This window comes from Canis lupus, chromosome 15, assembly GCF_048164855.1.
Source record: "Canis lupus baileyi chromosome 15, mCanLup2.hap1, whole genome shotgun sequence".
Taxonomy (NCBI): Eukaryota; Metazoa; Chordata; class Mammalia; order Carnivora; family Canidae; genus Canis; species Canis lupus.
In genome coordinates, this window is record NC_132852.1 from 21,072,180 (window position 1) to 21,097,513 (window position 25,334).

The following is a 25,334-nucleotide window of genomic DNA, read 5'->3' on the forward strand; positions in this document are numbered from 1 at the left end:
TCCAACTATATTTCACTCTACACAGAACTGGAGCAGTGATGAATGAAAGATATGAATTTCTTAAAAAAAAAAAAAAAGATGGAGCGAATAGAGAATTTCATGATATTGCATTTGAAATTATGATGCCAGGAACACTGACACTTTTTATAATATCCATTGATAAAGAAGTAAGAGAGGGAGGATCTTTTATTTTTTTATTATCGTTTAAGAGGCAAAGGTGGGCTGGGCATTTAAAAAGTAGGCGTAGTGTCTATCCTGCTTCTTTTCCTTCTGTTCTGATATTCTTGAGAAAAGGGATTTTTTTTTTTTTTTTTGGTCAGTGTGAGTATTGCAAAGGGCAAGTATGTGATGTCTCAGAAGAGACTAGAAGTCTTAGACATTAGACCACAGAGGCCAGCTTCTTCCCCAGCTGACCTCAGATTCTCATCATTTCATTCCTGCTCTTGTGTGCCATTCTTTTTAAGATTAAAAAAAAATAAAAATTATTCATGAAAGACACAGAGAGGCAGAGACATAGGCAGAGGGAGAAGCAGGCTCCCCGCAGGGACCATGACCCGAGCCAAAGGTAGATGCTTAACCACTGAGCCACCCAGACATCCCATTGTGTGCCATTCTTTACTTGATCTCCTTTTCTCTTGAGAAGGAATCATACAGCCATCATTTATAATTTAAAATAATTGATTTCCTATATTTAGAACTTTAAGAAAGACAATACCTCATGTTTTAGCTCTTCTTAAAGTACAAAACAGAGATGTGTTTTTGAGCATTGCTCTATGAACTGGTTACCCCAGGGAAGCACTGAATGTGCCTGTACATGCATACCCCCTCTCCCACCTCCATGAACTAGACTCTGTCCAGCATGTAGCATAATGATCCATTTTGTTTTATAACAATATTGAGGTTTTAGTATCAAGGTTTCATTATGTAAATGTATCTGATGCATCCAGTAATTTTTTTATCAAGGGAAATATTGTCGAAGGTGGATTTCTGTGGTTAGATGGATGATTGTGAGGTAACATAGCAACAGCTCATGTTGTCATTGCTCAGGAAAACTCACACATAAACCAGGCAGTCCTCCATAAAAAGTAAACAGAAAAATCAGGTAGAGATTATGTAAACTTGCTGATCTTTCTTCCTTCCCTTTTGTGGTTTTTAGACATTTTAAACTTAAGAATATATATTCCTCACCCAATAAAACTTATGCTTGTGAGTAAGAATATCATATGTTTTGGTTAAACTGTTCCTCACAAACTGTTTTGTTATTTTAGGGACCCTTTTGTTGGCTGGAAAGGTGGCTTAGCTGATGTGGGGTTGTGGGATCTGTAGTTAGATTAAGATGCGAAATGCGCATCATCGCATGAGCTAGAAGTCCTGTGGAGAATCCTCTGATCTAAATGCCCCTGCCGAGGGTACATCATTCCTTTTGGATCAGCTTTTAAGATACGTGGTGTTGTAATCACTTCCTATTCACTTGTTGGTGAGATTAGCATTCCTGCCCTAGGGTTCCAGGGAAGGCTGAGCACATGACACCTGACAATGGGCAGAAGAGGTTGTCAGCAGTTTGTTAGTTGTACATACTCACTCCCCAAGGGAGGAGGACACGGCATGCTGTGCAGGGCCACAGAGCACCTGCACTCAGGAATTGAGTGAACCAGCAGGGATTGCAGGAAGCAGGCTTTGTAGTGAAGAGGGTGAGATGACCTCAGGTTCCACTCACGGCAGGATGTGAGTGGCTTGTTTAATTCCATGGGCTAGCAGGAAACAGAAACCCACTATTCAGACGGGAGCAGGAGCTGCATCTGGTCTGTAGAGAGAATTGGTTAGCCAGGAGGCTTTATCCATAGGAGCAGAGTGGGCATTTGAGGCCTTCCCAATTTTACCAGATGTCAAGAGCAGCACAAAATAAAAATTTAGGCCTTGAACCGCACAGGAGTTATACAGAGCCATCCAGACTCCTTTCGGATATCAAACTATTAACAGCTTTGTAGATAAAAGTTAGAGATGTATAAATGAGAAATGTCGCTTATATTCGGAAGCCTGTTACCTACCAGCCCTTAAAATTGCTGTATCCTTTGTTCTTTCTTACTAAATGTTTCAATTATTTTTAAGAAAGCAGTTTTGCTTTCTTATCACAATATTGTGATCTCTAAAAATCACAGTGCAAATCTCTGTGAAACCAAGCTCTGCAAGATTTCCAAACAGGTGATGTCCCTTAAGAAACATATAGACCTTTTTCTTCCTTTTATAACTCATGTTTATTGAAACTCGCTATGTGTTAGGTATAGTTCTAAGAAAATTATATATCTCATCACAGTCTGTAGGTTTTTTTTTTTTAGAGATTTTATTTATTTATTTGATGGAGAATGAGCAAGAGAGCACAAGGACAGAGGGAGAGAGAGAAGCAGGCTCCTCACTGAGCAGGGAGCCCGATGTAGGGCTCGATCCCAGGACCCTGAGATCATGATTTGAGCCAAAGGCAGATGCCTAAACGACTGAGCCACCCAGGCGCCCACACTCTGTAATTTTGATATTATTATCCTCATATTGTAGATGAGAAAACCAAAGTTCAAAGACAGAGGCTACCGTCTTTGTGTCGGTTACCCATTTTTTTAAGCATTAAAAAAATGTTGGATATTTTAATTACCAGTAGCATTGTAAATGAGCAGCTCTGGTGACAGTGTACCATCGAAGCTTTACCTCTGCCCTCGGGTGAAAGACATCAGTAAGAAAGGCTGCCAGGTAAGGGGAGTGTTCTCTCAACAGCGTGACTGTCTGGGGTACGTACAAGGTGAGCAGAAGCGCTTCAGGACTACTTACTGCTCCACACAAAATTGGTCACTATGTTAGCACCAAGGCAACAGAGAATTCCATGTGGAGTGTATCTATCGGTTATTAAGAATATATAACTACAAAATATGAAAATGTAGTTGGTTTAATATATCTGGTTTAGTTTATTGACCACGTTCTATAGTGTAACTGTTCTGATCTAACCCTTTACTTCAAACTAGCTGCTCTCAACCTGCAGGTGATCATTGATGGTTGTGGTCATTCCCTGGCTGCTTTTCCTTTCTTTTCTTTTCTTTTCTTAAAGATTTTATTCATTTATTTCGAGAGAGAGAGCATGAGAGTGGGGTGAGTGGCAGAGGGAGAAGCAGACTCCTCCGCTGAGCAGGGAGCCCCAGACGGGGCTCGATCCCTGGACTCCGGATCATGGCCTGAGCCAAAGGCAGACGCTTCACCGACTGAGCCACCCAGGTGTCCTCCCGGCTTCATTTCATAGTTGGAGTCTCACTTGTTTAGTGAGCTCAGGTGTGGTGCGTGACGATTTCTCAGACAAATTCTCACCAGTTAAATGTGCTTCCTTCCCATCCAAGTCCTCTGATAGTCTAAGACCTTACCTGGGGGGAGCTGCATTAATGATCTTTCCCTAACCCCGGTGAAATATCTCATAGAACTTGCTCAGAATTGTGCTCTCGCCTGTCAGAATAGCCTCAGGGCACGGGGCAGAGCCTGATCCCTTTGAAGAGCAGAAGCCGCAGAACCCACAGGAGAAGCACTAAGAAAGCCATCTGTGGCCATCTCTCCGTGGCAGCCTCCTGCCTTCTGTTCCCAGCGCCCCCTCCCCGCCAGTGGTCCCCACCACTGGTCCCCGCCAGGCCTGCCTTTCTCCCCAACCTGTCCTCATCCAGGTTCAGCACTGCCCACCCCCAGTCGCTTTCTCTTCCATCCTGCAGTTGCACTTCAGCCAATAATTCAGGAATTCTCCAACTCCGAGCAGCTCTGCTGCCCCTTTGCTTCGCTTGCCGCTCTCCCTTGCGCTTCCCTCCTGAATTCTGAATCTGGCTGCAGGGCCCAGAGTTTAGTTTAGTTTTGTTTTTTTTTTTTTGTTTTTTGTTTTTTCTTTAAATCTATTTATTTGTTTGAGAGAGAGAGAGAGAATCTCAAGCAGACTCCCTGCTGAAGGCAGAGCCTGACTTGGGGTTCGACCCCAGGACCCTGAGATCATGACGTGAGCTGAAACCAAGAGTCAGATGGTCAATTGACTGAGCCCCCCAGGTACCCCCAGAGTTCTTGACCGACCTCGGTGACTGCCCCTCACTGTTACAGATGGTACTGGAACTCTCTAGCAGTCGCGCATATATGTGTCTAACTGTTCTGCGATCCTCGGACTGGCCAGCAGGTCCTCAGCTGAAGGATGGTATAGTGAGTGAGAAGCATCCCCACCTTCTCCAATGAGGAGCACCCAACGCTTCCTTTTCTTCCAGGGAAACTCAAACCTGAGCTAAGTTGTCCTGGGTTGAGCATTAGGGACAGTTAAGCTGTGCTGGGACCCTGAGCTGGGTTGTCCCTTTCTGGATAGAGTCTGAAGTGCAGGCACCCTGAGCGAGCTTAGCCATGATCGTTTTCAGGGTTTGGCCTGCTTCACCTGTCCACCTGGAGCGAGCAGGTTCCCTTCCTCACTGACCCCCGCTTCCTCCATCCTCCCATCTGGAGGACTCACAGCCTCAGTGCAGATTCCTGGAAAGAGTCATTTCTTTAAGTGTGAAAATAAAATCTAAGTCCCTAAAAAGTGCTTTGCCATAAAGTGTAAGTTTTAGGACTGCGAGGATGTATCCATACTCCCCTACTGCTAACTCAGGGAAAGGTTTATGCTATTGTTTATGTTGTCTGAGCATGTCTATACAACATGCTCTGTCGGACTTGCAGACTAGGGAAATTGCAGAATAGAATACAGCCTGATTCCAGAGAAACCCCTGCTTCTAACACGCTAGGGGCAGCCTGGGGATGTGTCTGCTGTCCTAGGTGTCAATGCCAGTGGCAGCAGCCTGGGCTCTCGTCACAGTGGAAACACCCCCATTTAGGATTAGAATTGGTTTTTAGTATTCGTGAGGTTTCTAAATGACTGGTAAAAAACTGATGGAAACCATTACAAAATAACTTTTTTTTTTTTTAAAACCAGTCTTGCTATTAGCAGTATCCTGTAAATTTTAGGACAATAGTTATTTACTTTATATTTCTACCTTCAGCAGGAAGATTAAATAATGCCAGTGAAAGGGAAAGTAAGCTGTTTAAGTGGCTTTATATTTCATAATTTAGGTCCAGCCTAAGCATGCATGTTCACTCCTAATTTTTTACACAGAAACTTTGCACTGCTTACCCTTGTAGTGGTTTCTTTGGCCTGTAATTAAAAAGAAACCAGCCTTGGTTTTTGGAAGGCATTGAGATCCTTCTGCAGGTTGGCTCAGGGTGTGAGAGAACCAGAGGCTCGTTGTTGGGGATGCAGTCGCGAGGTGCCGGTGGGAACAGTGGGGCACCTGCCTGACCCTGCCGTGTCCCGCAGGCCTCCATCTGCCGGAGCAGCCAGCCCCTGTCCGGCTTCAGTGCCCGGTGCCTCGAGGATGAGCAAATGCTCCAGGCCATCAGGAAGGCCAATCCGGGAAGCGACTTCATTTACGTCGTGGACACTCGGCCTAAAGTAAGTGTCGCCGTTCACATCGGTGTCTTTGCAGCTTTGAAGCGTGGACCTGGGTGGGAGGAGGCAGAGGTACAGGGGCCACCATCCCCTCTCTGAGGGCCTCATCTGCAAAGAGGCTGCTCCTTCTTGGATAGTCAGGATGTGGCTGCCCTGCTGGGCTGAGCGTGTCTCCACGAGGTTTCCACATCTGTGCAAGTCCACGGGTGACCTGAGTGCCTCACCCGCCAGGTACTTGGGAGAGCTCCCCGGCTCCTGGCATTGTGCTGGGTACACAGTGCAAACAACAAACGAGCATGGCTTAATTCTGGAGTTTGCCCTCCTAAGCACCACCAGATTTCTTTTTTTTTTATTTTGGTTTGTTTCTAAAATGACCTTTTCCACTCTGACAATAAGAAATTACTGTGGATCTCCCACTGTTTAATTTTTGTGAGGTGTTCAGCTATATACCGTGTCAAATTCAACTTGCAGCAATCCATGTCTGTGATTCCAGAAGATTTACAATATATAATGTCAAGTAAAAAAAAAAAAAGATCACAAAATACTATGTATACTATTATGTTTGTGTCAAATAAAACTCAGGTATATAAACATTTCTATTGAAATTTTTAAAAATCTGGAAGGATAAACACCAGCCTGTTAAAATTCCATGGAGAAGAGAGGATTTAGAGAGGTAGAGAACTTTCTACATGTCTCTTGTTGAAAAAATTACTTTAATTATGCAAGTATTTATACACTGATTTTATAATTTAATAAAGTAATCCAGAGGAAGTAATGGATCTAGTTGTCAAGAGGTAAGCTAAGTTCATCTTGCAGGCTATCTTCCATACAGATTTCCATTTTTTAGGTCCAATTTAACTTCCTATTTCACTGCTTAAACCACTTCTTTGTAAACCAGTCAACAAAACGAGTCCTCAGAAGGATGTGCCAGTGAATACATACCAAATCACCTACAAGTGCATGGAATATATCAGACACAATGAGATTATAAAGCAAAATGGCCTTATTCAACAGATTTGGCATTCTAATTTCTTGCCAATAATTAAAATGTACCTGGACTTATGCCTAAAGAAAGAAAAAAAATACATATAGCCCATCTCTCCATATAGGTATGGAAAAGTGCTCAAGATCTACTAGTAAGCAACAAGAGTGAGATACAGAAAATATGTATAATGTCATCCCATTTATGTAATAATAATTATAAACAGATATTATTTTTTTAATTTTTATTTTTTTTATTTTTAATTGGATCATATATTATTCTATGTATTGAAAGAATCTGAAGGAATGTATGTGAAGCCGTTAACAGTGGTTTTTCCTGTGGGGCAAGAGGAGGATTTTAAGAAGGTTTTCACTTTTTATTTTTTTTTATTTTTTTATTTTTTGGTTTTCACTTTTTAATTATTATAGTTTGAAAACATTTTAATCATGAAAAGGTTAAAAGAGCATTAGAACCTTTAATGTTAAACATAGTTACCTTATCATCAACAATTCTACCCCTAACTTGAAAGAAATGAAAACATATGTCCACCAAAAACTTATCTGTGACTATTTCTTCATAGTTAATAATAGCTTAAAAGTAGAAGCAACCACATGTCCATCAACTGAGAATGAATTATTAAAATGTGGTATGTCCATTCAATGGAATATTATTTGGCCATAAAAAGAAATGAAGTACCAAGATGTGCTACAATGTGGAGAAACCTTGACAATGTTACACTAAGCAAAAGAAGTCCGTCACAGAGGACCACGCATTGTATGATTCCATTTATATAAAATGTCCAGAACAGAGAGATCTGTAGAGGAAGAAGGTGGACTGGTGGTTGCCTTGGGCCAAGAGGATGAGAGGAATTGTGGGTGACAGCTAAAGGGGAGAGGATTTCATTTGGGGGTGATTAAAGTGTTCTAAAGATAGATTGTGCTGATGGTTACAAGACTCTGTAAATACACCAAACACCACTGAATCGTGCTGTGCACTTTCAGTGGATGAATTGTAAGGCCTATGAATTATATGTCAATGAAGCTATTTTTAAAAGGAACATAAGGACACAATAAACATTAGAACAGGAAGCAGAAAGTATGATCAAGAGCCCAAATCACTGAAAGTATCACCAATATTAAGAATATATAGACATAGTCTATACTCGTGAGCCATATAAGAATTGAGAATTGGATATTATCCATTATGTAGGCACTCAGCCCCTGGCGGTTTTCAATGCTCCTCGGAGCCTCATCTCACCAAATACGGTGATTCATGACCTGGTTCACTTAATTTGATGTTTTCCTCGTTTCCGATCTGTGCCCTGGTCATACCCTCAACCTCCGACTGTCCCGTGCTTCTGACGGAAGTGCAGCTGTGGGATGGGTGTGGGCGGGGCAGCGGAGCAGGAGTCCCTCTCAGACACCAGGTCAGCAAATCAGTCCTGGAGATCAGTGATAAGACCCAGGTTACAGCTAGATCCCGTTCTAGTAGATTATAGGCAAAGGATTCTCTTGCTTTTCGGTAATCTGAAAGCAAAACACACTGGTAAGAATTTAAAAAAAAAAAAAACAACAACAACGAAAACAAAACAAACATCAACAACAAAGCTGTTCTGCTTACAGATTTTCACTTGAAAGAAACCAGAAGACCTCTGACTTTACTTTGTCTTCGGATTTGTGCTTTTCTCTCTGGCTGATCGCCCTGTAACCCCTCCCTTCTAACCTTGACTCTTTTCTGTCCTCTCCATTGTACCTTTCCGTAAGTGAAGTGCAGCTGTTTGGAATTTCCTCATGACCAGAGGTGAATTAAAGAATGCCTGCATCTTAGCCAAATGGACTGAACACAGGATAAGGAAAGAAGGGCCAGGGCTTTGCTGATTTGGGGTGCCCTTCTCTTGTCCTATTGTCCCAGATTTAAATAAAGCCAAACAGATTCACCTACTCATTCCAGGGCCAGGGATTCAAGTGTGTACTATGCCCCACGTAAACCTTCTGGGAAATGTGACAGCTGTTGAGGCAGGCATATTCCGGATTTAAAATGAATTAATCCAGAGGATTTGATTTGAAGGGTATATTTAGCTCTAAGCATGTTTACTGTCGGCGATAAGAAGTATGACGCTGATCCATTAAAGAAAACTGGCGTCTCATACAAGTGCCCTGTACTTGTATTTGCTCATGCATACGTACACACACATCCTGTGAGTTTTAAACTGTCTGCTTAGAACAAAGTCTGTTGATTTTTGGTTCCTGCAGAGTGTTAGGCTTCCTTGGTAGCCAGGAGACGGACCCCATGCCTGCTAGAGGTGGTGGGGAGCCGGGAAATGGGGCACTGCTGGGTTTGCTCTCAGGTTTAATTAAAAAGAGAAAGGATTAGGAGGCCACTCGGATCATTGCTGCCCTGAAAGCAAGACTGGTGAACGCATGCACGCTGCCTGTTGTGAGGAAAGCCTTCTGGATTGCTCGTTGACATTAAAATCTTGAGAGGCAGAGGCAGTAAGGTCCTCAGCATGTATTGAATATCTGCTCAAAAACAACTATACCCTTGAGGTCATATATTACTGCTGGGATTTGGTGCATCAAGAAGATAGGAAACAGTATTAATGCAGTAGATGTTGAATTGTAAAATGAGAGGGAAATAATTTTATCCCAGCCTTGTTGATGACTTCTTGTTACTTCATCCTGGGACTTTGCTCAGCTTGCAAAAATGGTCATTTAATTCTTACAATAATCCTGAAACTTGGGAGATGTTTTCTTTTTATGGCTAGGGCTGAGATTTGGAGAGGTCAAATAATTTGCCCAAGGTCACACAGTTCAGGACAGTGCCCACATGCCATCCAGGCTCATCTGACACCAAAGCCTGTGCTCCTTCCACTCGACCATGGTGCTGTTCGCAGAAATCTCCAGGGGAGCCTTGTGTCCAAAGGAGGCTCAGGAGGGCTGCTTACCTCCGAGCACACACCCAGTGGAGCTGGAGACACAGAGCTGAAGGACCAACCCCAAGCTCATCCAAAATCAGGCCAGGCCAGAGGAGCCAGCGGGGCTCTGAGCGGGACTCTGATGGCAGCACCTTGGGAAGAAGCACTGAGAGGTTCTGAGAAGGAGTGAGGCGAGGCCACCACCTGCCTTTTGTCCTTGCTCCTTCTCCAAAGACAGCTTCATGGCTATGGTTTCTAACTGCACCCTGTACGCACTTTTTTTTTTAAGTTGCATGACAGGATGTTAAAAGTTTTTGTGTTTCTCTAGGATCAGTAGTTAGGTGGTTTCTACTCACCAAATCCTGTGAGGGGGGATCTGAAGAATCGGTTGTAAAGATTAGGGTGCCTGAAAGAGAGCGTGTCTGTCCCATCCTTGCTGATGGCCTCCATGGTGGTGAGCAAGGGGAAGGGGAATTGGAGAGCACAGCGTTCAGGGGCAGTGGAGCAGTCTTTCTGCCTTTTGTTTGGGAGTACAAGGATGGAGGAATTTCCTGGGGGGTCATGTACACACTGACTTAGGAAGTGCACAGGAACCATCTTGCTAGTGTCCCTCCAAAACAGGCACGTCCCCTGGTGCTTCCCAGCTGCGTGTGACTGTGGGGTGGTTGCTGGGGAGCGAAGGTGAGGGGATTGGAAGAGTCTCAAGCCAGGGGGTGTCCCATGTCAGCAACCTGTGTACCTTATATCTCCAAGAGCCCACACGCGTGCCCTAGGGGATGCCGCATTTGGACACTTGTCACCGAGAGGGCAGCGATGCCCAGTGAGTGTCACCAGGAAAGCAGTGACGTCATGCAGAGAGAACCAGTCTTGCCTGCTTTGTAGAGAGATGTTTACCACATATCCCTCCTCTGCACTTCCCCCGCTACACACACCCTCCCAAAGCAGCGCCTAGAAGAAAGAGGAACAGGAAGGGAGTGGGAGAACAGACCCCTCACCTGTCCCCATAGCCTGTAATGAGGAAAACAGAGAATTTTCCCTCATATAGGGGATTGGAATTTTAATGGAACTGCATGGTGATTTTCTCTGTTGAGCGTAACCCAAAAGCTATTCATTCTGTCTAAGATGTCCTCAGGGGTAGGAGAGGAGGCTTTCCCTAGCAGAGTTGTAGACAGTAGTAGCAAGAAAGCAAGCCTTCCCATATTTTCATGTTTATGCCACAAGTTAAGGTTCTTCATGTCACCAGTTACAGATGGAGGGAGGGAAAAGATCGTCATGTGACGCCCGCTGCGAGGCCGTGGCCCAGTCTTCCTCCTGCCAAGATAACTTTTGTTCTCATTTCCCAACGCCGTCAGATCGGCTCCTGTCATTATTCAGGTACAGGGTGTACTCTACTGAAACTTGAGACTGCAAGGCTCAGATAGTTGTAGTCTTTTGAGTGACCAAGCTGACCATTAAGTTGATATTAAGATTATCGTTGGCTAAGTTCTCATGGTTTAGCTGTCTCTGATTGATTTAGGGTCAGAGGAAGAATCTGATTGTGTTTCTTAACATTCTTGGGCTGTTCACCTCTCTACTTCAATCTTCAGTCCTTTGTTTGGCCGGCCAGTCAGCAAGTCTTCACTGAGTCGTGCTGTGTGCCACTTGGAGGGATTTGACCACAGACCGGCCCTGCAAGCTCCCCATGGAGCCTACATCTTCTACCCTGGTCTAGTGGATCTTCTCTGCCATCAACACTAAATCTTAAAATTTTCAAATAAACCTGCTCAGAATCCTCCAGTTGCCCTCCACCACTGTGGGTAAAGTCTGACCTTCTTAATTGAGCCTCTCTGTAGAGGATGCTAAATGATTTTTAGCTTCCTCTCTTGCCTCTGCAACCATCCATGAACCATCTGCTCCCCGGTTGGCTCACTGATCCCCATCTGCCCCTTGATTTTGCCTCTTGCCTCTTCTGGAATGCCCTCCCCTTTGTCTCCGTTTTCCAGATGATTGAAGTCGATCTCTCAAGGCTTTTTGCTTTCATGAAATGTGACCCCCAAGCCCCTAGGCCACATGGGGCTGTTCTGGACTCGAACTCCTGCCGCCGTCATAGCCGCTGCCTGTCACTCAGCAGCCCTGGCTGGTCAAGTCCATTGTGATCTGGTGCCGTGTGCTTTCCCTGCCACGCTTAGAAGCTTATGGCCGCAGAGACAGTTTCATATTCATCTTTCTATTCTGTTCAGCATCTGACACACATAGGTGTTTGTTAAGAGTTTGTGGAGAAATGAGTAGGTTCTTTTTGTTTCACTAAAGAGTTTGTGCCTAAAGATGTTGAGATTATCAGATAGTAGAGTGATCTTGGGTGAGAAAACAGGGCATTTTCTTTCCAGCCCTCCTAGCCATTTGTCTCTTGTGTTCCTCACACATAAACTGAAGCTGTAACACATTTACCTTCAATGTTTTATTTCTTTGAGAGTTTTTCGAGCTGAGATGAATAGCTTTTCCGTCGGTCATGAGATGGAGTTCTCAGCCAAAGGCAAAGGGACAAATTAGACTTACTCTAATACTGTTTGGTTCATACAAGGGACACTGTATCTGGAAATTTATAAAATAGGTCCAGATAGCTTCTTGAATTTTTATTAATCACACAGCCTATTTCCTGCTTTGAGGGTTAGGCATTTGCTACACTACCCTGATAGGTCTCCTGTGAAATCCGTGGAAATCTTGACAAAGTACACTTTGGATGATAGATTAAATATTGCCATCTTCTGTTCATTATGAGAAGTACCATTGACTTTCAAGAAGCCATCTTGTGTTGCTCCTTGGCTTTGAAAGACTGTCAACAAATTATCCCAGGTTGCAGGTACTCAACCTTTAAAAATGGGAACACAGAGTTCTAATTATACATTCAAATAATAATAATGGTATTTGGGGTTTTACTTATTATGCTGTTTAAAAAGAGTATCTTTGCAGTATGTGGTGAGTAGGCTTAACGTGAATTATTCAAGATACAGAAGGAATATAAGGCTCATTATTGCAAAAGGATTCTTGCAAGTATCCTATCAGTTGTTTTATTTTATAAAGCTTGTCGTTAGGGATAGGCCAGCGGCTTTGGAAAATAATTATACAAAGAGATGATATTTTATAACAGTAAGTTTCAATTAGCAATAATCGCGCCTCGGATAAACCTCATTGGCTACGATACTGCCACTGCGCAAAGCTAACAGTAAGTTTCAAATGAATGATGTGTATAGGTAATTTTAGAAAACAATTTCCCCTTTAAATATGCAAAAATTTTAAAGCATAAACATAGGTTGTCTTCAAAATAACATCATTTTTGTATTTTTTTCCTTAAGGCCAAAGCCCTTCTCCTCATAGTGTGCCCAGGAGAAAGGTGACAGTAACTGGAAACAGTGTCTGGGGCTGATGTGGCTCAGCTGACATCACAGGAGCTAAGTCATGAGCAGAACTGCTGTGGAGATGTCAGGCATCTGCCGGCCCCAGCTCTGAGTGGCACTGGCTTGCCCTCTGCTGTTTTATTTTTCGCTTCTAATATGTGTTATGTCTATTATTTAAATTACAAACCTAATATATCTTGTTGGTAACAAAAAATACAAAAGCATCAAAAGTAGTATTGACTGTGACCCCTGGCCCTTGTCACCTCTGTTTTTTTGCTGTACCTGTGCCAGGTTGGTATAGGTGTTCATATGTTTTAATCCACTTAATCAAACACGTATAAACATAAATACGTTATTTGTACCTTAATTTGTTTTACAAGAAATGAGATAATTGTATGAATATTATCCTGTAGGTTACTCTTTTCATTTAACACATCATGGGCCAATTCCAAATCAGTCTGTGTGTGTTTCTGTCTCCGTGTCTGTCTCTTTTTCTCTCAAATCCATGTCTTTTTGTCTCCGTAGAAGTTCAGGGTAGGAATATGCCATAGATGAAGTATGGTACATTCTTAGGTTTTTGAGTCTTTACTATGAGGAAGTTCTAATAAACATTCTTAGACATCTGTCTTTATATGCTGGTACTTCTAAAGATCTGGGTGAAAGAATATTTATGTTTTTAACCTAGCTTAATTTTTTAAACTCCAGCTTTTTGCAAGTATTTGTTCCTATCCTCTCAGTATCACTGTAGGCCTGAGACTGATCTATTTCTTCTGGCGTTGAGTTCTTGGTGTCAGGATAATCCACCTGCTTTTTGTGGACAGAAGAGGAACACGGTCAGTGACTGGTGTTTCCTAGAATGGGACCACCTACTTAGCCAAACAGCAAGGATGGAATATTAGCAGTAATACATCCATCCCAGGAATGTACGTATTTCCCAACAGAGGCCAAACTTGTCTCCTTCCTGGTTTTAGTTACATAGAACGAGGGCAAAAGTTTGCATTTAATAAATGTCTTCAAAGTCCATTGTCTTTAACCCAGTTTGCACTGGGAAACCCCCCACCATATACAAAATTGTGGTGATGAAAATGGTCCCAAAGCCCTCCTAACAGGTGTCTAGACTGAAATAAAGGGCCTGGAGAAAATGGCTCTGGAGGTAGTTCTCCAGGCGCTCGTCATTTGAGTCAGTGATTCCTGCTCGAGGTTTAATTGGTGGATTCTTGTAGACAGATTAAAATCACATTGCCATTCCTGTAGGATAATGTGTTTATTGGCAATATAATACTGGAAGATATAATTGAACTTACGGAGCTTTCTATTGCCAGCTGCCTCTGCTAATATTCTTCTGCAAACCTACAGGTTACAATGTTTGGTTAAGTCAGGGCAACTTGGCTCTATCCCAGAATTCCATATTCAAATTTGGCATCTCTGACCGAACCCATGAAGAGGCATCTCCCGAAAGCTTTCCAGCTAAGAAAGTGTGCCTCACATCAACACATTTATGGTGTTGAATGTAAGCGTGAGTGCCTGGAATCACACAGCTCAGTAGAATGTTCCCATGATCTCAAACATGTTACGTTTCCGCACATCATTTTGAATGCTGTTATGGCTGTCGGTGAGCTGTATCGGTCGTTTTCTGCCCTGAATATCACTGGTGACTAACTCTGTTTTGCTGACCACTGGCAGCTCAATGCCATGGCAAATCGTGCTGCAGGGAAAGGCTATGAGAACGAAGACAACTACTCCAATATCAAGTTTCAGTTTATCGGCATAGAGAACATCCATGTCATGAGGAGCAGTCTGCAAAAAATGCTGGAAGGTAAGTCATTTCCTTATGCACAGCATTAAAAAAAATACAGTGAACTATGGTAACGTCAAGTGGAATAAGATAGTCTTTTGTTTCTTACATTGTTTTTACAATAATGCTGTTTATATAGGTGGGATAAGTTGAGATGAGAATATCATATTGCAGGGACTCTCGAAACATTTAAGTCTTCCTCTTATTTTTTCTAAGTGTCATGGGGAAATGGTTTTTTAACTTGGTTAGCAAAGCCACGCACTGTCCAGTGCTTAGTATCTAAGATAAAAGTGCACAGGAGTTTTTCTTTCTCCCTCATCATATTAGTTTGACCCACGTTCAAGGCTATTCGGAGATAAAGCAGTCCTACATTTAAAGCAGCAGCCGACTCTGTTCATGTGTGGAGATGAGGTGTATAAAATGAATCTGAGTGGCCGAATGGCCATTAGAAGGGAGGGTGTTGCAGGACCTGATACTCATTTCTCAAAAGCAGCAACACTGCGGTGCTTCTGCACTCAGATCACTTTCCCACGCGACGTCCCTGCGCCCCGGCCCCCAGCACCTTCCACCAGGGGACACATGCACACAGGCTTATGGGGGAGGAAACGACAAAGATGGATTATGTAAGGTATGATGGCCATTCTTGCGGCCAAACCAGCCATAAGCTGATTAGCAGAAATTCTGCATTTCAAGCAAAACCAGCCTCATTTACTGCTTATGCTCCACATGATTGTGAAGGCACTCGAGGAGGAATCTGCCACCCCGTCCACGACTTCTGGCTCTGGTGGGAGTACAGGGAAAGGGGGATGCAAAACCCTTGGCTTTGTGCATTGAGGTCGCGGAGAAGCTGTGAACGCTGTGCTTGTGCTGGCGGTGAAGGCCCTGGAAAGGGTGGGGGGTGCTGAGTGCGGGGACAGTGGGCTGTGAATAGGAAATGTGGGGGTGGGGGGGTAGGTGTGAGGGAGGACCAAGAAAATGCTGAATGACTTTTCCCGAGGAGGACACATTTGCTCTCGGTGTGCAGGTCTCTGCTTGACCAGGAGGACAGTGGGTAGTGAGAACGTGCCCACAGGGCTGGAGGGCCTGGAAAGACCCGCTCCTGATTTCCATTTCCCTTGCCGGACTCCCGGGGCCGGCTCCATCACTGTAAAACATGCAACCAAGCAGTTCCCCCCCTTCCCTGGGCTGTGTTACCTGCCATAAAATGAGAGGCTTAGACTAATTATTTCTGTGGGTCCCTCCAGCTGTGTCAGGTCTGTGACTACAGTTTGAGGCCCCTGGTTGCGAATATTTGAGACTTGGGTGTTTGAATGCTTAGGAGAAATCTCATCCTGTATCTGAAAAAAAATCAGGGCCCCAGAGAATCTCCGTCTTATTTCCACATGAGAACTGCCATGTTTTATGCCACTGTGATACCTTGGGCATGGTTGTTTGAGATGCCTTTTTTTTGTTTTGTTTTGTTTTTAGAGGATACCTGGGTGGCTCAGTGGTTAAGCATCTGCCTTCAACCCAGGGCATGATCCTGGAGTCCCAGGATCGAGTCCCACATTGGACTCCCTGCAGGGAGCTTACTTCTCCCTCTCCCTATGTCTCTGCCTCTCTCTTTCTGTGTCTCATTAATAAGTAAACAAAAATCTTTTAAAAAAGAAAGATTTTATTTGAGAGAAACAGAGCGAGCACAAGCAGGGGAAGAGGCAGAGGGAGAGGGACAAACAGACTCCCTGCTGAGTGGGGAGCCCCACAGAACCCTGAGATATGACCTGAACCCAAGTCAGACCCTTAACAGACTGAGCCACCCAGGCACCCCGATTGTTTGAGCTTCTTAAACTTGAGCTCACTTATGTTTGAGCTTCTTAAACATAAATAATCATTGACAGTTTGGCTGTCCCTGCTATCAGCTTTACTTTTTAGGTGTCAAAAAATTGGACTAGCTTTGCACTGTTATTAAAAGGATGGTCTAACATTAGTATGAAGGGTGTGCATCACTGTCAGAATCATTAAAAAACACGTAGTTGCTATGCTTCATATTTTTCATTTAGTAATTTCATAAACTGACTTTTGAGCCACATACATTTTCTTCAATGCAGAAAGTAGCTCTGAGGAGTTTTTGTACCCCATCACTCTGACCTTCGTTTCGGAATTAGCCTTTTTTTGGTCTCTTATTAGGAACCATTTCTGCTTTGTCCTCTTACCTGTGGCCTGACTCTCTTCTCCTAAAGGATAGCAGACTGACCAAGTCCTCGAGGGCAGTCCCTGTTGCATGAGGGATCACAATAATTGGGCATCACTTTCCAGCTCACTGTCAGCGCAGTGAGCAAGGACAACCTTCTGGATACCTTTCAGGGAACTTGACCAATGTTTGACTATCTGTTTTTACCAAGTAAATTATAAACCACTTGTGGAGGCTCAGCTGATGAAGTGATGCAACCAGACCCACCTTCTAGGGCTTTTTCTGTTTCCAACAGCTGTCCTTGGCATCAAGAGAGATTGAAAGGTTCATGCTGCTGGTTATGTGGTAGGAAGAGGCATAGTGAACTTTTATTCATGGTTATTATTTTCTTGGATTCTTTTAACCACTGTTAATTAATATTATCAGAATGGATTTTGAAAAAAAAGGAAAAAAAAAGGAAAAAAAAAAGAATGGATTTTGAATGACAGAGAAGAAAAAATTGCTTGCATTCTGGCTCTGTGAGCAAGAGCTGCAGGATATTTCATCAGAAACTGATCTTGAGGACTAAGTTCACATCCGGTGTAGGTCCTTTTATAGAGCTCACTTAATTTTAACTTTGATTTATAAGTTCTGAAGCAAACTTTGTTGCTTTGCGGTATTTATATCTATCTCCCAATGAGACAGAAATGATGCCTTCCAGTTACATAGCAATTTTGTAATTGTTTTCTATTTCCTTCTTTTTCAATCATATAATGTTTTTCCCTCAAATAATAAAATGGTGCCCTACATTTTCTCTTTTTATTGGAACGGTCAATAAGAAAGCCCACATTTCTTTGCCATGTGGACACTTCTATATATGCTCTTCACAACATGGCAGCTTATTTTTTCAAAGCATAACTCTCCAGTGCTACAGTCTAGCATATTACATTTCATATCCATCTATCCATCTATCTGTCTATTTCTTTACATAGGCTCCACACCCAGTGTGGAGCCCAACATGGGGCTTGAACTCACAACTTTGTGATCAAGACCTGAGCTATTGTCGAATCAGACACTTAACCAACTAAGCCACCCAGGTGCCCCATATTTAAAAATATTTTTATATTACATAATTAATTTAAAAGTTTTTAAAATATTCACTTCCCAGGATCTCATAACAAAGCAAGATTTGAGCCTAGTACCTCCTGTCACGTTAGAGCATTCCTCATTGATATGTGGGTACAGCATTGGAGAGGCTCACAGATAACCACCCCACGTTGTAATGGTGTTAGAACATCTACAAGGTGATTACTATGTACCAGACATTATTTTAATTCTCTCAGGTGTATTTATTCAAGTAGTCCTCATGGAAGTCTTGCTAGAGCTATTTTTAATACAGTCATTTTACAGATAAGGAAATGGAGGAAATACAGAAGCTAAGGAACTCGTGCCAGCTCATGACAGTAGGTGGTAGAACCAAGATTTTCACCTAACCAGTATGGATCCAGATGCCACACTCTTAACCACTTGACTTTATGGCCTCTCTAGGTAGCGGGTTGGGTAGAAAGTGCCCTGGCCTAAGAGTCAGAAGATCTAGGTTTGGGTTCTTGCTTTATAAAAGTCTCTGAATAAAGGTGAATAAACCTCATTTCCGGTATTTGTAAAACAATGTGAACGATGTATTGTCTCTAACTTACAGATTTATTGAAAAGATTCCTTGCAAACTGTAAAGTGCTTTCTAATGTAAAGTGTATTATGCTTTCTCTTGGGAAGCAACACTGCACTTGGAAGTAAGTACTGAATAAAATGGGTCAGTTAATGCACTATGGATGAAGTTGGGCAGCCAGACAAGTATTTGATGGGTCCTAGGCTTTTTTTTTTTTTTTTTGTAACTTTTCTCAATTTCTTTATTCAAGAGACATGGAGTAAAACAGTGCAATTTCAGAGGTAGGGAAGTGCTTTCCTGGTGACATGGTCACTGTCCACTCAGCAAAAGTCCGTCAAAAATAATTTACAAAACCACCTGTCAGGCCTTGTAGATGTTTTCTCAGCAAATTACTTTACAGAGATAGAAACCTCAGCCTGATGGCAGGTCGTATGGTAATGGGTCCAGAGCACAAGAAGAAAGGCCAGTGTCCATTGAGCGATTTGGGCAATACTACAGTGAAAAGCTGTTTGAAGGGGGCCAGAGTCAATGCAATTAAAAAGATGGAAATCTTTGTATTGGACCCCGAAGTGTAACCACTTTTGTCTTTTCCCCCGGAATTGTGGGCATTGACAGTGGAGAACGTTTTGTGGCAAAATCAGATGGCCCCAGAGAGCATATCTGATTTGTACTCTGTGTGAAGGTTCTGAGGCCCATTATTCAAAACCTTCATTAGGTGTAGAAAGGACAGTTGAAAGCAGAGAATGTTGAGTACATCATGGGAGGCAGCGAGTATTATGGGTATCTGACTAACCACTCCGGTTGCCCTGCCAAGTTGCCTTGGGCACACCAAGGTCTAGAAAGGAGCAGTCCCTCACACACCCAGCTCTAAGAGGTCCATGAAACACTTCTCTCTGCTTAGAATTAGGGTTGTGGCTTTCAGTTCAAATGCCCCTTTTGTTGGATACCTTCTTGCTCACCTCCTGTCTTTATGAGGTGATGGCTACTTCTACCTGGAAGAAATGGAGTTCAACTCTTTATAGATATTCAGATTTAAGTTCTTCATTTTAAAGTGTTTCCTATTATGCTGCCTACAAGTTGTTGAAGTTCTACCACATATGAGCTAATAAAAGGCAACAGAAGTTCATCTTGTTTCCGTTCTCTGTGGTTTGACTTTTTACCACTATTAATTCCCTCAATTACTAACCTGTTAGATGAGACAGTCAAGGCCTGGCTGAAAATCTGGTTATTGTCCTTCAAAATTTAGCAATAAGGCATGAGTTTCCATGCAAAAAAACCTTATTACCCATTAAAATAGAGCTAGATCGCTTCACGTCTAAGGCTTTCCAAAGAGCATTCTGCATGACCAACAGACCTGTCCTGTCAGGCTTTACTAGTTATCAATTCATGGTCACTTGGAGGCAAGAAATGGATCATGAGCGTGTACCTTGCTCTCTGTGGTGTTGTAAGAGGATGTAAAATGTGGCTGATAGAGTGCTGGGTGGTATCAGCTAATCTGGACCATAATATCCTAAGCACTAAGGCATGGAGGAAAGAGCCTGCGCCTTGGGGGTGTATGTGCAGCTCAATTATTTACTGGCTGGGTACTGGATGATGACTAAGTAAACTTCTTAAAGCCGTCTTTCCAATCCTTGTATTGGGAGTAAATAATACCCTTACGGGAGAGACTGTGGAGAAGCAAGCCCAGTACCAGCTGGGTCCTGAGCACCGTAGTTTGCTCAGACATTCATCAGTACGTCAAACAGCTATTGAGAGTTTTCTACATGCTGGGCATTGGACGGAAAGATGTTTCATTCATTAATACAAAACAGAGTGCTAATTTTGTTGTAGGGTAAAAATCGTGGGCGGGGAGAAAAGATGATGCTCGCTTGTTACTGAGGGCTGTCCCTGGGTAAGGCAGGGGGTCCGGTGTTTTCACTGGATGTCCACGCCAAAGACTTTTTCTCTCTTGACATTATCAAGGAGAGGACAAGAGAAAACAAAGTGATTTAATGACAGACTAGGGACTATTTTTATTCCTAATTATGCTTTCTCTTGACATTCACTGAGACATTTCAAAGATTAATTTCACCTTCAGAATTACTGCTTTATATTTTGTTAATCACGATGGCCAGTTTTTGTACAACTAGGACATTTACAAAAGGAATGCTTATAGAAGACAGTGCCTCCCATTGCAACTAAAGATAGACGTGACTCATTTGAGTGACAAGGCAAGCTGTTCTTCCATAAGGCTGAGGTTGAGATTTGGCAGTTCAGTATTTGCTTGTAGTGACAGTGAGGTTTGAGATTTGGTGAGAATGTTGGTTCTGGCAGCTTTTGCAGCTGGTATGATGGGTGTGGAATGAGTCTCCATCCGCTCCCTTCCCTGCCACTTCTGCTGCTTATTCACCACGTCCATCATCTGCTGTCACCATCCTCATTGTCCAGGAGCCCTGAGCCTTCTCTCCAGTGCTGACCGCTGGCCGATATCTTGCATCCACCCTGACTTCCCAGCCTCTTAGCATCTTCTCCCGGCCTAGACTTCTGTATTGCCATTTGCTCTCAGTTCCCTGTTTAGACTTTCAGCCTTACCTTCAGCTAACTTCCTGCTCATCCTGCCTGGCTCAATTTGCAAGCTGACTTAATTATTCTCTGTTATTGGAAAAAATATGGAAATTGGAGTCAAGGGAATGAGACTCCTATCACAGTGTACTTACTGGGCCACTGGCATCTGAACCTGTACCTCTTCGATAAGTTGAGAAAATCAGACCTACTGTAGATGGGAGGTTGTGTCAGGTCATTGAGAGAAAACCACCAAACACCAAGCCTTGCATATAGTAGGTATAATATAAATGGGCACACACTTATTTATTTGTTTGCCACAACTGGTGTTTTTAGACAAATTCACATGCAAAGCTAATAAATGCTGAGGGCATTCTTTTGTGAACCTGCTGCTTGATTTCCTGTAGGCCAATGGTAATTAATATTACCGGAACACGTGTATATACATGGATTTATACACACGTTCATGTTTATTCGTAGCTGGACATACACATACTCATGCACGTGTGTGCTTGTGTACAGTGTTTTCTATGCTACAACTTAGGCAGTGCTAACAAAGATATAAAGAATTTAGGCTTGATTGCATCTTACTAATTTATATTATCAACAAATTCTTTAAAAGAAAGCAAGGCTGTACAAGCATGGGTTTCATAGAATTATTATATGGCAATTCCAGAAAATAACATCATGCACAAGGCTGGAATTGTTCTAAAGAATAATCACTAATCTTGTTGGTATTCAGTGGAGATGCTAATATGCGAAACTCCCTAGTTAACGTAGAGTTCTCTAAGAGAGGGGCCATGTTGCTTGGCCTGGGTAGGGAAGTGCATACCACTAACATTGATAAATTGAATACAATTCACGCAGAGCTCAGAAGTTCATTCTATGTCACCATGGTGGGCTCTAAGTAGATGGCAGACCGTAAAACAGGCTTAACCAGACATTTCCATGTCACAGGCCATCGTTAAGTCTTCTTTAATGGGTTCACCTGCCAGGATGTTCAGTGAAGGGAAATTATTATCGTTTTACCAGTTCTTTGTTATTCTTTTTCTTTTTCTTTCTTTCTTTTTTTTTTTTTTTTTTTTTTTACATTTTTACCAGTTCTTTGAAGATCGTCTCATCGGATCTGGCATTTTGACTCCAAAACAGGAAAGGGACAAATCAAACCATCAGCAGAACGCAGGAGGCTATCCTGCTGGTAATTAAGGGAGTGCCATGAAATTTTCAACTTTAGGTCTTAGGAGACAAAAAAGAGCGAACCTGTGGGGGTTCAAATGGAGACCACCTTTGCAGCCTCCCTATCCCCCCCTGCCCCAACTGTACACGGAGAAATGAGACTGGTGTTAGGAACTCTCTAAAGAAGATCACCCAAGGCTCTTTTTCTTCCAAATAGATTTCTTCTTCCTCTTATCTCTTATTTTCTTATGTCCTGTAATCATCTATCTTTTCTCTTTTTAGCGTTATCTATATGTGTTTAGGGGATATGGTTGCCCTTTTATGTAAAACAAATATTGTTAGACCTGGGCATTAAACTCCCAGCGAGTACTAAGTGCGATTCTCTGTGGCATATGCCTCTGATGTCAGCTGAAATGAACTTCGTTCAGCAAAATGGTTTGTAAATATTGGTTTGGGTTTGGCAACAAGAGTGAACAAATCGGTATTTCTGCCTTATCCTGAGTTTATCCAAACAAATCCACTAGTTTTATATTTAAAAATGCAGGCACGGATTGTTTGAGTCTCAAGTGTTCCCCCATCTGTCCCGTGTATTAATCATCTCCAGAGCTGTTTGCTCTGACCCGGCCGCTCAGCATTTGGCCCTCACACCCTCGCAGTGGTTACCTTGCTTGAAAACCTGGTGAGGTTATTCTACTTGACGTACACAGTTTTAGTGTTCCTGAAAACAGGAATGTTCAACGAGGAGCCATTCTCGGTGTGGGAAGAAAGGAGCTGGCCTGGCAGGAAATACAGCAGCTTGTCCCCTTGCTGAGTGAGCTAAACGGAGAGGGCAACACTGGAACGTTCTCTCTGGCAGTACATGTGAGGGCCTCGTTTCTGTGAGCTGTCTATGCCTCTCTTGATTTTGGCACAGACCCATCTCCAGGTTAGCTGGAAAGCCTGGTGTCTTTATTTTTAAACTTGCTGTCATTTCCATGCCTTGTGGGAAGAGAAGGTGAAAAGGATCATTTGTTCTTGGGCTGAGCTTCAGAGTTTGGGTGCCAAGATATCCCTCAGGCTCCCCGGACCTTTTGAAGTAAACAGGAATGCCAACGAGCCCTAAGCCCTATAATAACAACCAGAAAGTTCGGCCTCTTTAGTGAAAAGGGGGGAGAAAAGAGTGTTTGCAAGGTAATGTTATCTGTGGAAGATTTAAAGGAATCAGTGGAGTCCTGAGACTCTACGTGGTGGAATGTGTGTATTTTAGGATTAAGTTGAACACTTTGGGTCATGGCCTGGGGTTAAACAGAAAGACCAAACAGCAGGCGCCCAGGGAGTGGTGGGAGGTCCCAGGCCGTGCTGGAATTTCAGGCCTTCCCACCGGGCTGGGTGCACAGGCAGAGGCGAGCCTGTCCCCTGCAGGAACCGAGTGGTACTGCTGGGCAGTGTCACTTGGCGGGCAAGGCAGGCTTGCCCAATTTTAATCGGGAGGCTGTCGTCCTGCCTTTGCATCAGAGTCCACAGTCTGTCTTCAAACTGGGTACACGCAGCTGAACTTGCGAGAAGACTTACGAGGTGCGCCCTGGCTAGCTGGCTTCACGGCATTGACTTTGATGTGTTCTCATTCCTAAAGCTGCTGCCCCTTGGAACGCTCCTTGGCCTGGGCTGGAAGCCGCCTCTCCTTTGCCACCTCCCCCTTCTGGTTGCCCTTTTGCCAACTTTACAAAAGACAGACACACCCTTTAACACATCCTCAGTCTTATGGTGTTTTATCGGAGGGTGCAGGAGAGAGTGCATCATTTCAAACGTTATTGCAGGGGTGCACGTGCAGGAACGTTTGAAGACTGCTAATCAGGTTAATCTTCCTCGAGCCATCTAAATCACTGCTGTCCCAGAGAACTGTAATGGAAGTCACGCGTGTAGACAATATTTGTAATTTTACATTTTCTAGTAGCCGTGTCAAAAAAAGGGAAGGGAAATGGGTGAATTAATTTTTATGCTACATTTGTATTTAACTCGATATGTCTCAGATATTATTTTTTTAAAGATTTTATTCATTTATTCTTGAGAGAGAGATAGAATCAGAGACACAGGCAGCGGGAGAAGCAGGCTCCATGCAGGGAGCCCGACGTAGGACTCGATCCCAGGTCTCCAGGATCACACCCTTGGCTGAAGGTGGCGCTAAACCGCTGAGCTACCTGGGCTGCCCTGTCCCAGATATTATCATTTCAACATGTAGTCACTACAAAAACTATTAGTGAGATATTTTTTTATTCTCTTTTTCATACTGTCTTTGACATTTGGGACACACTTTGTGCTCACAGCATGTCTCAGTTCAGACTTTGCTCCATTTCAGATGTTCAGCAGCCACGTGTGACTAGCAGCTGCTACACTGGATGGTACAGTTCTAAGTGACAAAATGTATAATCTTTAAGCTGATAGTATGTGGGAGGCAAGGAACATTTAGAGTGGTTCGTGTTTGAATTGCAAAAAATAATATAACTGAGATCGATAGACATTGCTTAAGAGCATGGACTTTGGAGTCAGACTGAATCCCAGCCTCACTGCTTATCAGCTGGTGACCTTGGACAAGTTACTTAACCTCTCCTTGCATTGGTTTCCACTTTTATAATAAAAAAATAACAATAATAAGAGTCCCTTCTTCATATGATTGTTATGACTGTATATAAAGCACCTGGAGGAATGTCTAGCATCTGGTAAGCACTATTTAAGTTTTGCTATTATTATTAATAGTAGTAGTACCATTTCTAGTTAAAGCCACCAGGGTAGCCATGGTATAGTAGCAGAAACTCTAGGCTTTGGTCAGAAGACTTGTGCTCTCCTTCCATTGATCACATTGTGTCCTAACCTTCCTAACACTTTGAGGTCAGGTGTGAATGAGTCTGTACCTCCTACCTCTTAGGGCACCACACTAGATGAACAAATAATAAAGCGTATTTCATAGCTACCATTTCTGAGTCTTCTATCTCTCAGCATAATATTTTCTCTCATATTACCCTTCAATTTACTCTTTGAGGAAAGTTTTTTATCCCCCTGGCACCCTGGAGGAAATCAAGGCTTGGGTAACTAGCCCCAAGTTGTGTGGCTGGGTGGAGACTGAGCTGGAATTTGAATGCTAGAAGGTTAGACTCTGAAGCCCATGGCCTTGAGCAGGGCTGTTGAGCTGTTGCCCCTGCATACATCATGATTAATACTAAGATGCACAGATTAGTTCACATGAAATTAAAATCTAAGTGAAACCCGGAGGTTTTCCCATTTCCCCAA

At 43.0% G+C, this 25,334-nt stretch overlaps 1 protein-coding gene and 1 pseudogene across 8 annotated transcripts in view; one reads left to right on the forward strand and one right to left on the reverse strand.

Annotated features, from left to right (window-relative positions):
- MTMR7 (myotubularin related protein 7) overlaps window positions 1-25,334 on the forward strand; it is a 172,363-nt gene that overhangs the window by 128,162 nt on the left and 18,867 nt on the right. For all 8 annotated transcript variants that reach the window (XM_072776180.1, XM_072776181.1, XM_072776176.1 and 5 more), the window contains 2 exons: window positions 5,342-5,476; window positions 14,427-14,559. In XM_072776180.1, the coding sequence (XP_072632281.1) occupies window positions 5,342-5,476; window positions 14,427-14,559 (268 nt within the window). The remainder of the gene's footprint in view (window positions 1-5,341; window positions 5,477-14,426; window positions 14,560-25,334) is intronic.
- LOC140605550 (U4 spliceosomal RNA) lies at window positions 12,445-12,567 on the reverse strand (annotated as a pseudogene).